Here is a 16,161-nt window from a genome sequence, read left to right on the forward strand (position 1 = left end):
TGATGCATCATTACAACATACATGATCACAGCTGTCGTATGCATTATGGAGGTTGCACTATAAACTTTACTTCATTGGCACAGCACTCACTATGCAGATTTACAGACTGTAGACATTCAACAATTGTGAGAATCGCCTTAAGATCTGAATTTTGACAATACATGGTAACCTGACTAGCATGCAAACTTTTCCTTTTCTTTTCAGTGAAAACTAAACACATCAGTCCCACATACTAACATTGTACAATTATCAACTATGTTGGTACTACATTCTCCTTGTTTCATCAAAATGGTGTCTATAGAAATACATGTACTTGGTACTTGCAAGCAAATACTGGGGTTGACGTTGAGTGTGCCACACCTAGACTATAGCAAGTTTCAAAGATTGTTCTTTAAATATTGCTACAAACGAGTAATGGAAGTTGTTTGATTAACTCTGGACAAAATTATACCCGATTACCCTAAAAATGATGCTTCATAACACAACGACACAACAGCTTTAAGACACATTTCCTGAGACCGAGTTGTTTTCGTTGTTTTGACTTTCAGTATGAGTCAAGGTCACTGTTTTGCTCACACCATAGAATAATATCAGCCTATGTACCACTGCCACGGAAGGGGGATTTCTCTGCAAACCGGACGGAAAACCCAGCCATTTCCTTTGGCAGCCAAGCAATTTTAATAGTGCTTGTGAAAAAGGAGGCTATACTGTGTGCAATGCAGTCAGACGTTTGATCTAGTCTCGCTGCTTACCACACTGACTGCTGGCTACAAGACATAATGTAAATGTAGCTCTATGTTGGAATGTTTCTAGGAAAGCCATTCAAATGCATGAAGGCTTTGTTTGTGTGTTTGTTTCATTCTCTCCCTTGGCTTGTTCAATCTCAACTAGGTGAGCCACATCCTCACATTCTCACCGCATAGCTTCTGACCTACGACCCCACGTTCTGTGCACAATGTGGGCACTTTCAAAATGCTACTGTATTTATAAGCTGTTATTTTCGCATGGGTTTAATTTTCACAAATTTCGCGAATCACAGTTGGATCGCGAATTAAACAACACGCGAAATTGTCTCCATGCGCTTTGTTAATAGAGCATTAACATAAGCATCGGCGTCGATTCGCAAAAACATCTCGCGAAAATGTCTGCGACCTCATCAATCGCGAAAATATCTTTAAGCAAAAATAACAGCGTATACAGTATGTGATAAACTACAGCACAAAGCCTTGAGATACAAAAGACACGATACACATTAATTGCATTACACGAATATGACGTTGCTCACAGTACAAAATAAAAAATGTTCTCATCCTTTTTTGGACATTTAGGCCTATAACTTAATGCACTCTTCATAAATCATTACAACCATATAATACAATAAACATATCAACAAATGACAGAAATCATGGCAAAGACACATGAAGAAGGCTCACTCTGGAAATATAATCTCTACATTGTTTTTTTTCAAAATAGGCTTGAAAACTACAGTCATAAAGATCTCCACATTTTGGGGAAGTTCAGACCAGTAATAAAGAAAGAAAGAAATCACCATGGTTTTCAGTCAGATTTTTTTTTCTGCATTTTAAAGGGACAAATCCCTTGGGGAGGTCATCTTGCATATTATCACAATTAAGGAGTCATATTTTTTTCATACATTTGTATGCAGTACAAGTGCAAGGAAATAGAGCTGAGAGAAAATGAACTGACAAATATAGTTTCATGGCATCTGACCCATTGACGCAATCTGACATTGCAGATTCACCAATACAATGGTACACACATTGATAAAAATGATTTCACAGACAATTCATAAATGTTTGAGAAACAAGTGAAACATAAAATTGTTCACTGTATTTCTGTCAGTTGGGAGAACAAGCATCATGCTCCAACTCAATGATGAACACATTATGGATACTAGAAGGATATTTCCATGAGAAAACATTTTAGCTGCTTAAAAACAAAATAACAAGAATGATTCAATGACATTCTTCACAAAGATTACCAATTGAGTCTGCATGCAAAATTTCATATAACTCGAATCTCACACATTTTTAATTTCCGTACGTACTACGTAAAAGTAAATCTACAGTACCATCCCTCACAGTGATTTACATTAATGCATATAAACACATTACTGTAAAAGTGGAAATTTTCACGTATTTCGCGCAACCAGAACCTAGCATGCAAAATAAAAACATGTGAATATTTTTGCTTTTGTATGTCCCACTATAATGTAATGTCTTGATTCCGCTTAATTAAAAACATGCAAAATTCATCTTACTTGACAGAGCGCAAAAAATTACTAGAGGGAAAATATCCACTTTTACAATACGGTTTTGCTTAACACATTGTATGCGGACCCATTTTAACATATAAACACATCATCAATGTCCTAGCACCATCTGCACAACAACACATATAATGCATGATAGATTGTACAGCACCTGTATACACATTTATCAAACATGCATAGTGTAACTTTAAAAGAACACTCCCACTAATGGATGCACTTTCGAACCCTGGCAAATCTAATGGCACCTTTCTCCACACAGCTCTTTCCAGAAAGGTTGCATGCACTGTTTATGTTGGCATCAATATTACAATTCCTCTAAAAGCAAAAGGGGGGGGGGGAGGGGATGAAATGAGAGCGAAAGGAAACATTAAAAAGAACTGGACGGAAAATGAAGAAAAAGAGATGAAAAAGGATGCGAAACAAGGAAAGAAGCAAGGAAAAGAAAATATATGCTTGGGGTTTTTGTTTTTTTATTTACATTAATAAGTTTAATAGAAATATACAGTACTTTAATTTATGGAGTAAAATATAAAAATGTGTAGGTTCTATTAAACGATATTTGAGCCCACAAAATGCAGGGGCATTATTCAGTGTTCATTCTTCACACTTAACTTTTCTCTTTCTAATCCACACATCAAACTACATTTCCCAACATAAACAAACCAACAAGGGTAAAATGATGGCATTTTGTTCAAATACATATAAGTTGCTATTTAGATGTGGTTCCTCGGAATTTATTTAACTTAAATATCCTGTTTACACACACACTCTTTCCCTTGAAGGGTGCGCTCTCCCATTTTATTAAAAAAAAAAAAAGGAAAACATGATACAGCATGTTAACATACACAAATCCCCCCTCCCCCCCACCCTCACTCACGACTATGTCTGGCATCTGCACAACCGGAAATTGAGGAGCGTCATTAACTTACCCGCAGCACTCGCATAAATCCCGGCCCTAAAGCATCCACTATTTTTCTCTGTCTATTGACATCAGCAAGAATAATTAATAACCCATGCTCTCCTCCTGACATTTCTAATATTGTTGCAGTAGGGACAAATAATTGTCATGCATACATGCGTGCGAGCCTAAACCCTAGAATTCACAGAAACGCTGTGACTGAATGGGGAAGCTCGTTCTATCTCTCGAATTTCATATTCCGTTGCTACAATTCTCTCTCTCGCCAGACAGCAATGTGCTGGACGTGGCGCCTCCCTGGTACTGCCTGGCAATCAACTACAACACAGGCCTTGATCGGTCCAAGATGACTCACTGGGATTTTATGGGGACTGTCCCTATTCTTACTTTTCCATGAAAGCATCTCGACCAGGCAATCATCAGCTCTTGTCTGAAATTTTCTCACCTTTTTTTTCTCATTTCCTGTTTTTTTTTTCTTCCGCAAACCAGACAGATTAAGTTTGTGATTGAGTTGGTTGTTGCTTACATAGAGCTCAGAAGGAAAGTGTGCATTGGGGAGGGGGGGGGGGGATGGCATCTTAAAAAAAAAAAAAAAAGACTGAAAGACAGAAGACAGATGTACTGAAATGGGAATGTCTGAAAGGTCTACTAATTACCTCAATTTTGATACGGAAAGAAAAAAATGAAATCCTGTGAGACACGATTTGGACATTTTAACCAATAAACTGGTATAAACCCGTAACATGTAATCTGTACTCTGTCAAAATTACATTGTTGCATATGAGAATATACAGCTCCACGAGCTTCCACAGTACATGTATTTTCACAATTTCTCAAGAGACATGCCCTTGACTAAACAGGAAATATTTCAAGAATACAAAACATTACATCGACAAGTTTACTTGCAATATTTGAACAAAACATTTTCTGAAAGTATAAACTGGAGCAACGACATAAATCCCCATCGGTATTCACAAGGCACAACTCTACAATCATGCTGGGGGTTGCAGCTTGGGAGAGAATGATACAAAAGATGAGTATGGTTTCTACTCTGCAGATAAATATCATACACCGACATGATTTTGATCTACATGAATTCTCTCACAAATGTGCAAAATCCAGTTTCTGTACCCACACATGGCAAGAAAACACCTTTACCTAGTATGCAAGGCATTTCATACAGTGATATTGACAACTACATACATGAGAAATGACATAGACAGTAAATGTGATACATACCGCTTGATCTTGATGGTAAGTTTTTAACACATAATCCCGAGTACTTGAAAGAGCTCCCTGAACTTTGCGTATTCTCCGTATTCCGACTTTCCCGATCACTCTCTGGGTCCTTACTACACTGGGATCTCCGCGACCAGTTGTCGCTTCCCGACACACTACTCCGCGAGTCCGTACTGTGGCTCCGGCTGCGTGAGCGGCTACGTGAGCGGCTGAAACTCCGCGAGCGCACAGACCGCGGTGAGTGGCTGCGGTTTGTGCCAGAGCCTGTCCTCTGCTGTGTTTTCGTTCGCGACTTGCGCGAGCCGGAGTCTGAATAACCATCCGCGTCACTCCGCGAGCTGCCAAACTGATCCTTAAAATAGGAATCCGACTGGTCCTGGTTATATGACGTATCTCCACTATTTCCACGGGAATGTTGTGAGTAATAATTGGTGCGATTGTAAGACGTCCTGTCACGTGGTCTACCTTCACGGTAAGCCGATGGCGACATACTGTTTTCGTCCCTGTACCCATCGCGTGAATCGCGACTGTAGTGTCTGTCATATGATCTCCCATAGTCATAATTTGATCCCAGTTCATACCGTTCATCTGCAGATCTGTGGTTAAAAAGAAAAAGATTGACAATGATCAGTGTGAATAGGTCTTCTTTGCAATGAAAGTCTACCCTGTACCGTATTCTGAATCTGTGTCTAAATTTAGTGAAACTATTACCATTTTGTTTGGTGGATTATATTTTCTTCATTAATGTCAACTTTACGACGCAGATCGGCTTTATGCTTTCACATTAAAACTGAGCAATGGTGTGACTTCACATCTTCAATTCATCTTATCCATATAACAAACAGGACACTTGGTTCTAAGACTTTCAGTAGATCAGGGGCGGATCCAGGAATTCCGTAAAGGGGAGGCACCTTTACAAAATTAAAGGGGGGCGCATGAGCCCCGCCCCCATTTTTTCTTGTTATTTCTTTTGTTTTAACAAAAACTAAAGAGGGGGTGCGCGCCCTGTGCGCTCCCCTCTGGATCCACCACTTATATATGGTTCTACATGGAAAACACTAACTACTATGACAGTGTACCTGCAAAAGGCAGCCTAGTCCTGGTTCTGGGGAGAAAAAAACAACGACGATGGGTGAGTGGTAGGGCCTAGTCACAATCTTCTTCCACATAATTCTGACAAGATGGTCATTCCATTTTACCGGGATCATTGACCCCTTTGCATTCATTTTCCAGGCTGTTCCTTCCCCCTTGCTATGTGACCTTTACCAGATTGTTTACAAACTCTTCACTTTTCCCAGGTTTGTTAGCCTGCCTTCTCCTTGTTGTTATTTTTGATAAGGTCACTGAGCTCCCAGTAAATTTCCCCTCAATAAGACCTTGTTGAACTTATCACAACCAATTTCGAAGGAGGCGTTTGGAGTGGGGGCCTACCTCTCCCTCAGCCCCACATTCTCTCTCTCTCTCCCTCGGCCGAAATGTGTTGCACCCCAGGATATTGGATTTGCTCAAAACTTACACACGCTTCGCTCTGCAGCCATGCGTTCTCATTGGTCAGTGCCGACTGGGCACCCATTAGTCGGGGGTTTACGGAAAGACAACGAAAACTAAGAGAATGTCTAAATCAAATCATAACCAAGGGAAATGAGTCTATAAGCCTAGTGATAATCCATGAGGGGGGAAAACAAGCTATGAATAGAAAACCCTACAGCAAAGCTCTGTTGTAGGGGCCTACACATGCTGAAATCAAATGTCTTGATTCCTACAATACAGTATAGACCGCTTCTGTAATGTAATCAGATCTTATGCATGCCTTATTCAAAAGAGACGCCCAGAACAACCTCAAAGTTTGCTGGAGGCTTGCCCTACCTAGCAACAACTGAGTGAATTCCTGCCTATGGCAACTAATGGGAGGCAGCAAGTTGATGAAATGCTTCGTTACTAGGCTGTACAAACAGAAACATCTATAACTTGTAGTACATAACAGAAACAGTCTATTATGAATGGGTATACAAATAAGCATATAAGGCATGTATACAATGTTCTCACGAGACTTGGGGTAGTTTTGATGATGCGGTTTTGTTGTTGCTGTTGCTGTTTGTGGTTTCTGTTGCTGTTTGTGGTTTATTCATCATTTTATGTTTGGTTAATGTTGTTGAAAATGAATAAAAGAAGAAATGATGTCAAAGTCCAGAAGATGGGAATGATGGAAAAATGGGATGGGATGGGATGAGGGGAGAGGGGAGGGAGGTGATGGGAGGGGTGATGAGAGCATGATGATGGGAGAAGGAGAGGGCATGAGGTGAAAGGACGGGTGAGGATGGGTGAGGAGGGGGTGAGGGGGAGGGAAGGACAGAGGATGATGGGACCTGGTGAAGATGAGAATGATGGAAAAGTGTGATGGTAGGGGATGCGAGGAGAAGGGATGGTGATGGGAGGGGTGATGAGAGTATGATGATGGGAGAAGGAAAAGGCACGAGGTGAAAGAATGGGTGAGGAGGGGGGAGGAGGGGGTGAGGGGGAGGGAAGGATAGACGATGATGGGACCTGGTGAAGATGAGAATGATGGAAAAGTGTGATGGGAGGGGATGAGGGGAGAAGGGAGGGTGATGGGAGGGGTGATGAGAGCATGATGATGAGAGAAGGAGAAGGCACGAGGTGAAAGAATGGGTGAGGATGGGTGAGGAAGGGGGAGGAGGGGGTGAGGGGGAGGGAAGGATAAAGGATGATGGGACCTGGTGAAGATGAGAATGATGGAAAGGTGTGATAGGAGGGGGATGAGGGGAGAAGGGAGATGATGGGAGGGGGGATGAGAGCATGATGATGGGAGAAGGAGAGGGCATGAGGTGAAAGGACGGGTGAGGAGTGGGATGAGGGGTGGGAAGGATGGGGGGGTGATAGGTGATAGGAGCTGGTAATGAGAGAGGGGGAGAAGATGATTGAAAGGGATGATAAGAGAGGGGTTGCTAGGAAGGGAGGGTGACTGAAGGGGGTCATGGAAGGGGTAATAGGAGGGGGGGAAATAATAGGGATGGGGTAAATATGGGGTGGCATCGAGTGCAACCCTTGGCTCTCATTAGTCTCATCATCCAGACACTCTTTACAGTATTACACATGAATGATTGTGATGGGTTAAACGGTTCATGTGATCATCACTGGTAGGCCCCTGGCCCAGAGGAGCAGGCAAAATTATGAGTCATAAAACCAGAACCATGGCTTTCCACCAGAAAGATGCATCTGCTAATTTAAATGTACATCATTCTTTTTACTTCTTCCCCCTCCCTTTCTTCTACTTTCTCTCTCTCTCTCTCTCTCTCTCTTAGATGGCCAAATTACAAAGGTATCAATGTCCAGTTATGTACATACATATTTGCATAATCTAAGCTGCATGAACCTACTCATGCTACCAGCATCTCCAATGTTCTACAAAAATGAACCTATGCAAAAAAATAGTGCTGTTTAAAATGATTACTTAAAAAAAAGGAATAACACTATGCATATTAATGGTTTGTTGTTTTTGTTGATCATTATCATAACCACTTGTGGATTCTGTCTCATAATCTTGATGTGATTGTCACAAAATACTCATAGGGGATGGCAATACCTTATCTTGTCAAATAATGACTTCCCTAGCAGTACTCTGTAATAGATGGACGGCTCAACATATTGGGGAGGGAGGGGGGGGGGGGGGAGTGGGGAAGAAGAGGAGGAGATAATGGGCAACCTGAGGATGTTACCATGGCAACCCTTCCTATTTCCTCTCCAACCAAGAAATACCCCATTAACTATTCTGTTGGTACAAATGCACACGACACTGCAGACGTTGCCTATTTACCAATTAGGTCAAGCATCATCGCTTTGGATATCAACATACAAATTTTCTGTTTCGAGGGGTGGAGAGAGAAAAATAAAGCCCCTAGACAAGGTGTACTCTAATATCAAAAACGTTACAACATCCCACGCCACATTTAGTGGGCTAATTTCCGGTGGCATGACGGCCATCAAAGCAAGGTTTACGCATTGAAAATATTGTCAGATTATGCAAGGCATTGTTGGTAGCAGGTGAAGTGTTTCCCCTCCCCCCCCCCCCCCCCAATCAGCCAGAGTTAAAGGACAAGTTCACCTTCATAAACATAAGGATTGAGAAAATGCAACAACATTAGTAGAACACATCAGTGAAAGTTTGAGGAAAATTGGACAATCGATGCAGAAGTTATGAATTTTTTTAATTTTTGTGTTGGAACCGCTGGATGATGAGACTACTACAGCTTGTGAGTCATATGCGTACAACAGTATAAAGAAAATGTAAAAGAAAATTCAACATATTTTCACTTTTTTCGCATAATAAAAGAGCACTTGACTTGCCTCTTTCTAAAGGCAAGGGGAATAATATTACCCATAACATTTGTCGGTAACAAGTCAAGGGAATGTGTACTTTTTTCAAAAGATGGAATTTTGTGAAATTCTCTTTATGTTTTCCTTATATTGTTGTACGCATGTGACATCTAAGTTATTCATACACTGCAGTAGTCTTCTCATCCAGCGGGTACTGCACAAAAACTTCAAAAATTCATAACTTTTGAACGGATTGTCTGATTTTCCTCAAACTTTCAATGATGTGTTCTACTAATATTGCTACATTCTCTCAATCCCTATGTTTATAAAGGTGAACTTGTCCTTTAAATGCTGTCTGGCTTGGGGGGGGGGGAGGGGGGAAGAATAGAGGTTTCCCACATAAATATCTAGACAATAGATATGCCAGAAAAGACCCAATTATGCTATTTGCTTCAAAGTTCTCATCAGTATTCTGCACACCACAGCCAATTTGTGCAAGTTCTGTGGTTCAGGAATGCAATGGCTGGTACCTTGCCATTTCCTGTGTGACAGGTTGCTTTGTCTCTTCTTCCCCTCCCCCGCCCTGTCTCCTCTCCCGGGTGGTGGGGGTTCGTCATTCCGAAGGTTCATTGATCCGAAACACACAAATTCCTTATACCTAGAGGTTCGTTAATCCGAAAATGAAAAAGGGTTCGTTAAGCCGAACATTTATGGCATTATTCCAAAGGTTCGTTGTTCCGAAGATTTGTTAATCCGAAAATGAAATTCGGAATAACAAACCTTCGGAATAACGAATCTTCGGACTGAAGAGCCTTCGGAATAGCGAACCTACGGAATAACGAGCTGTAAACTCTTCTCCCTCCCTACCTCCCCACTCCATTGATGCCACTGGGTGTGCACCTCTCATCAAGTTCATGTACATTATATTCCATTGAAGTGCACACCAAAGCTGCATCTAACATCTTTCCCACGTTTGAAACGCATTTCAATACCCACTAGTGCAACCCGTTTGTAAGTGCCTTTCGGATCACGTTTCTCAAGTTGTTGCGTTTATCACCTCTATCACGAGTCGAGAGGGAGGGCTTGTCACTGCACAGCTCCATTGCACGGTTTGACCCAGGAGAGATGTGTAGTTGGCAGCTGTCGGTGTGGGCAGGTCTGAGCTATAGATGTGTTTCAAAATGTGACCCGCTACAACAAAATGATCCTGAAGTCGGGGAGTGTCGATTATTTGAAAATTGCATGATATAATCCCAGGGTTCTCGCCAGGAATTTCTTCACGCTTGTCGGCATTTATGCGCGCTGTTCTGGGGGTGGGTACGGGTACGCGAAGCGCGGAAGCCTTCGCTAATGCTCAATACAACACAGATAAATCGCCGCTAAAATGCCACTAAATGCGACATTTTCACGGAGATGTAATGAACGTTGTGAGGGGCATATTCTCACAGAAACAATGCAGAAACTCCATACCTTTTGTTAGCGGCAGTTCCTAAATAATAAATGAAAGAGAAGTAGGTGCCGATGGTGGAGGTTCCGATTTCTTTTAGGCCTTTCCTGTTTCACTGTTGCAATAATTAGCCGCCTCTGCATCGCAACAACGCGCGCCGTGTTGCTTTCTCGCCGTCTGCTCGACCACGTGGTAGGCCTATTGCATGCAGATGCGCGAGAAGCGATCGGGAACTTTCGGGACATCGTTGCACTTTCCTTTCTGGGTATACTGCGGTAGTTTGGCCGTGACATCAAAGAGATATCATACAAAAATGTAATGATGGTCATTATTCCGAAGGTTTGTTTAATCATAAAATGAAACGATTCATAAAACTGAGTACTTCGAAGGTTTGTAATCGAAAACAACAACAACACCAAAGGTCGGTACTACAGATGAATGTTCAAAATAAAACTGATTTCGTTCGAAGATTAACAATCATTTTTTCTTTATTATTTTCCGATCAACGAACCTTCAGAAAGGAATCTATCATCAATCATCGTTATTGTTTCAGAATAACAAACCTTCAGAATAAGAAAACGCCCTTTTGGGGCTGTTGTTGTATTCCGAATTATACTGGCAGAACATTCGAAATAACAAAACTGATTTCGTTTGGATATAAACGAATATTATTTTTCTCCTTTGTAATTTTTCTATTAACGATCATTCAGAATTAAGAATGTAGAGTATTATTTTGCCATTATTCTTTCGGAGTAACGAACCCTGAGGGTAAGAAAACTGTTAACCGTTTTCATTTCTTCTTTATCGTTTTCCGATTAACGATCGTTCAGAATTAAGAATCTAAAGTATTATATCGTTATTCTTTCGCAGTAACGAACCTTCAGAGTAAAATAAAACTGTAACCGTTTTGGGGCCGTCGTTTTATTCTGAAATTTCAATGACGGAAACGTTCGAAATAACAAAACTGATTTCATTGTGAAATGAGCGGACATTTTTTAAAATCATTTTTGGATTAACGAACCTTCAGAATAAGGAATATAGCATTATTTTTTCATTAATCTGTCGGAGTAACGAACCCTAAGAGTAAGAAAAGTGCAACTGTTTTTTGAGCAGTTTTATTCCAAATTTCACTGGCAAAACGTTCGAAATGACGCACTGATTTCGTTTTGAAATTTACGGACATTTTTCTTTATTCAATTTTCGGTTAACGAACCTTCAGAATAAAGAATCTATTATTATTTCATCATTACTACTTCTGTCGGAATAACAGACCCTTATAGAGTACGAAAACACGCTGTTTTGTGCCGTCGTTTTATTCCGAAATTTCACTGACAGAAACGTTCGAAATAACAAAACTGATTTCATTGTGAAATGAACGGACATTTTTTCTTAATCATTTTTTGGATTAACGAACCTTCAGAATAGGGAATCTAGCATTATTTTATCATTAATCTGTCGGAGTAGCGAACCCTCAGATTAAGAAAACTGCAACTGTTTTGGGGCAGTCGTTTTATTCCAAAATTTCACTGGCAAAACGTTTGAAATGACGCACTGATTTCGTTTTGAAATTTACGGACATTTTTCTTTATTCAATTTTCGGCTAACGAACCTTCAGAATAAAGAATCTACAATTTGTTATTTCATCATTACTACTTCTGTCGGAATAACAGACCCTTAGAGTACGAAAACACGCTGTTTTGTGCCGTCGTTTTATTCAGAAATTTCACTGGCAGAACGTTCGAAATAACAAAACTGATTTCGTCGTGAAATGAACGGACATTTTTTCTTAATCATTCTTGGATTAACGAACCTTCAGAATAAAGAATCTAGCATCATTTTATAATTAATCTGTCAGGAGTAACGAAAAAAAAAATGAATCTTGGTGGCGATAACTGATGCTGGTGTAGAGAAAAACAAAGACAGCTCGCTCAAAAGATGCTTCCTTCTTCGCAGTTTATTTTCTCCCCAGTCATTCCTCTCGTTCTCCTCCCATGAACCCCTGCCATGCACGGACGATGAACAAAACAAAATGTTACCGATGCTGCAATGAAAAAAAAAGAAAAGAAAGAAACCCTCCCTCAAAGCAAATTATCTACACTTTTCAAGTTGAACAAATTGATGTTCGTGATGAAGAATAAAAAAAAAAAAAGCACGACCTCAAGCAGTGGGGAAACTTGATATCATGGCTTGTGGAAATTTCCATGATATTTCCACGAAAGCCAGGTGTCAGATAAAGAATGTCGCGCGTACGTACTGCCACCTTGCTTCAGTGGTCGTAAACAGCGTGTACATGCATAGCATGTAAACCAACTGGGAACATTGATGAATGATCATCATTTATTTTCTGCCCATGAAGGCCCCTAACCCACCTTTTAACAAACCAAGCCAGAAGCACGTGGAGCATTACGTATACGTTGAACTTGAAAGACCATCATGACAGAATTACTATAAATTTCGGCCCGGAGAAGGAAAATGGAATATTAACGAATGACGTTTACAAATCCATAGAAATTGGAAAGGCTAAAATGGAACGCATGGCTTTTTAGATTTAAAAAAAAATAACCAACTGAAACTTCCAAAACCTAGATAACAATTTGCATTTGCTTACTCCATCGCACGTTCTTTTTTCTTTTCTTTTTTTTTTAACGAAAAATTGAGTTAATTTTCTCTCTGCGGCAATGCTTTGAACGCATCTAATTTTGCGTCATTTTGCCGATGGCCAGCTTCCTAAAGAATTGATACGAATCCTTTCAAATATACGAAACAAAGTCTAAAGATCCTGGATCCTGGCGGTGAATTTCGGTGGCATTATAAATTCTGCTCACTATCAAAATTTAATCATCTGTTCCTTGCGCCATTTTACCAACCAACTGTTCCTGAAAATTTCATCCTAATCTGTTCCCAAATTGTGACTTATTTTGCGAGTAGAGAGACAGACAGGCATACAAGCTAACAAACAAACCAAAGCAGCCAAAAAAAAAAAAAAATACAACCTTTGGCGGAGGGGGGCATGCATTTCATATCGTTTGTTTTGCGTAACCCGACAACAAGCGTGACAACAAGCGAGCACGTGTCAGCCTTCCTCAGCCTCCCTCGGCCTCCGACCCTCTCTTCCCGTCCTCTCTCTCCCTCTCACAATACACTGTAGCGTTGTACACGCAGGCGGCTGGATAAGTGGCCGGCTGGGTGCTTGTGCATGTGTGTGTGGATCCCAAATCAGAGCGCATGTGAGTGAGCAAGTGTGTGATGTGGTGTGTATCAGCAGGGAGGCGAGACCTCCCTGGTATCAGCTAGTACGTCGCTCTGTTGAGCCGCGTTGTTGTGATCGGTGCAGTGACTGCGTGGGTAAATTTTTGCGCTTGTATAAGTATGTAAACTGCTGCTGCTTTCAACATCTAGCTTCTTTTCTAGCCAGATAACAAAGACTGAAAAAGGCGAGAAATCGGTCCGAACTTAGCTCGTCAAGCAAGTTACCCTTGTCGGCAAGTTCACGCGTGGTGTTACCCTTGTCGGCAAGTTTTACCCTTGTCGGCAATTGCTTCTTCAAACCGCATGCTTGTCGGGGCCGACAAGGGTGATATACGCTGGCGAGATCCCTGAATCCCCTAATCTTTCTGCTTTAAATTGATATATAACATATTTTATAAAAATAATCGGCTGCGGAGATATCGATGCTTAAAAGACAGCATGTCGAGACGTCTGGAAAATCACTGTTTTGAGAAAAGCGCCCTAAAAGTCTTCCTTTCGGGACACGCAAGTCAGTTTTCACCTCTGGACAATAGAAGGTAAGCCCTAGCAACCCCCGAAGAGTTCATTCAAGCACATCAGCGTCAGCGGTCTCCTCACCAACCAATCAGTGACCAGGATGTGAGAAGCAGCTGAGCATAGCGCACCCCGCCCGCACGCACCAGTCGACTGGGCAGTGTGCGAGCTTCACGCTTCAGTTAGCAGCAAGCAGCAAACTGACCAATGAGATCACTCTGGTCGTTGTTAGGGGCGGAACCTATCTGTGGCACTCAATCCAAATTTTCGAACCAGTTTCTGCTTCGTTGAAACGCCATAACACATGGCGCAGAAAAACGCTATTTTTTGGTCTTTCCTTTGATCATTTTGCTTCAAAATTTCGACAGATAATAGAAGACATGTTAGACTCCAATAATATATCAAAATCAGAAAATCGTAAGTTTTGACCAATTTTAATGCTCTGACTTCAAACTCTATTTTCATGGCTTCGATCGTGCGCGACTTTAGGACCTTTTTGTCGTAGCGGGTCACAAATGACTTTGCGTTTATCCTCTCCACATAAATGCATTTCTGGCTCAAGAGCATTTGCGACTGAACGATTTGTGGCATTTCAGAAAGGCGCTTCTAATCCCCTAAATCAAAACTGCTTTGCGTTTATCAACTGCTCAAATCTCCCTGAAAGTTGATTGGAAACCTTAATTCTGCACCAGAAGCGAGTCGATAAGCACACCTCATGTATGTTTCTCCCTCAATACAACAAGGCAATGAAGCTGCCTGGTTGCAGTACTGACTACTGTGCCTTGGTGCTCTGGGAAGGTGGTAGGAGGTCAACCCCAATGAATCAGGCTCTCTGGCCCGTTTGACACCAACTCATCCATGGCACCCTCTAGCTCTTCCCAAAAATGTTCTTGATCAAAAGACCGTGAAGAAAAACAAATTTTCATGTCCTTGCAAAATCCCTAATCCCCACTCTCCCACCCCACCCCCCAAAAAAAGCAATACAGAAATAAAAATGCTGCTGAGTCATCAATGGTAAGAATGTGCCTGAGAAGCACAAAACCTTTCACATTTCATCATTTTTCCATCTCCGAATATAGAACAAGAAATTATGGCTAATGCCAGAAAGCGTATTCCATTGAAAACATGGCATTAGGTCTACACATATTCCTAGTAGGAGAAAAATCCCTCTCAAAAAAAGAATGGCAATTCTAGTCAATCGACACACATTACATTTTGAAGAAAATGGTGAACAATTCTACATGATGAAATTGGTGCACAAATCACATTTTGTATAGCAGTCATACCAAAATGACTTTATTCCCTGCAGCAACATTTCACACAGAAATTCTCTGTATAAAACAAACTACAAATATTTGTAATTCTGTCAACACACTACAAATATTTTCTTCGCAAAGACATATGTTATTTTTCATTCAGTTAGGCCCACATCACTTTGAGATTTCATTCACAACAGAAACTGAGCTTTGTCTTCATACCAAGCGGGTGCTGTTTGTTATTCCGAAGGTTCATTTATCCGAAACACACAAAGTCGCTATACCTAGAGGTTCGTTAATCCGAACATTTGTGGTGTTATTCCGAAGGTTCGTTAATCCGAAAATGAAATATGATTCGCTATTCCAAAGGCTCATTTATCCGAAAATGAAAGAGGGTTCGTTATTCCGAAGGTTCGTTGATCCAAAAATGAAATAGGGTCCGTAACGAACCTTCGGAATAACGAGCTTTGTTTCATTTTCCCATTGACGAACCTTCGGAATAATGAACCCTCTTTCATTTTCGGATAATCGAGCCTTCGGAATAACAAACCTTATCACATTTTCGGATTAACAAACCTTCGGAATAACGAACCTTATTTCATTTTCGGATAAATGAACCTTCGGAATAACAAACCTCATCACATTTTCAGATTAACAAACCTTCAGAATAACGAATCTTCGGAATAACAAATCTTCGGAATAACGAACCTTCAGAATAACGAACCTTCGGACTAAAGAACCTTCAGAATAACAGACTGCAACCATACCAAGCAGACACAAAATACAATATGAGGTTCTTCAAACTTACACAAACATAGGATCACATGACTATAAATAATCTTGATTGGCTCTCTACCTATCACACACGTACACAAGTCAGGCAATTCCTGTTCGTAGCTGGTTAAAGTGTGACGAA

General features: G+C 40.9%; 1 protein-coding gene across 1 annotated transcript in view; it reads right to left on the reverse strand.

Annotated features, from left to right (window-relative positions):
- LOC139727010 (uncharacterized) overlaps window positions 1-16,161 on the reverse strand; it is a 119,349-nt gene that overhangs the window by 40,616 nt on the left and 62,572 nt on the right. The window contains exon 3 of the mRNA XM_071637993.1: window positions 4,449-5,044. Within this exon, the coding sequence (XP_071494094.1) occupies window positions 4,449-5,044 (596 nt within the window). The remainder of the gene's footprint in view (window positions 1-4,448; window positions 5,045-16,161) is intronic.

This window comes from Diadema antillarum, unplaced genomic scaffold (assembly GCF_040938485.1).
Source record: "Diadema antillarum isolate AM-2024a unplaced genomic scaffold, OU_Dant_1.0 seq00000108_RagTag, whole genome shotgun sequence".
Taxonomy (NCBI): Eukaryota; Metazoa; Echinodermata; class Echinoidea; order Diadematoida; family Diadematidae; genus Diadema; species Diadema antillarum.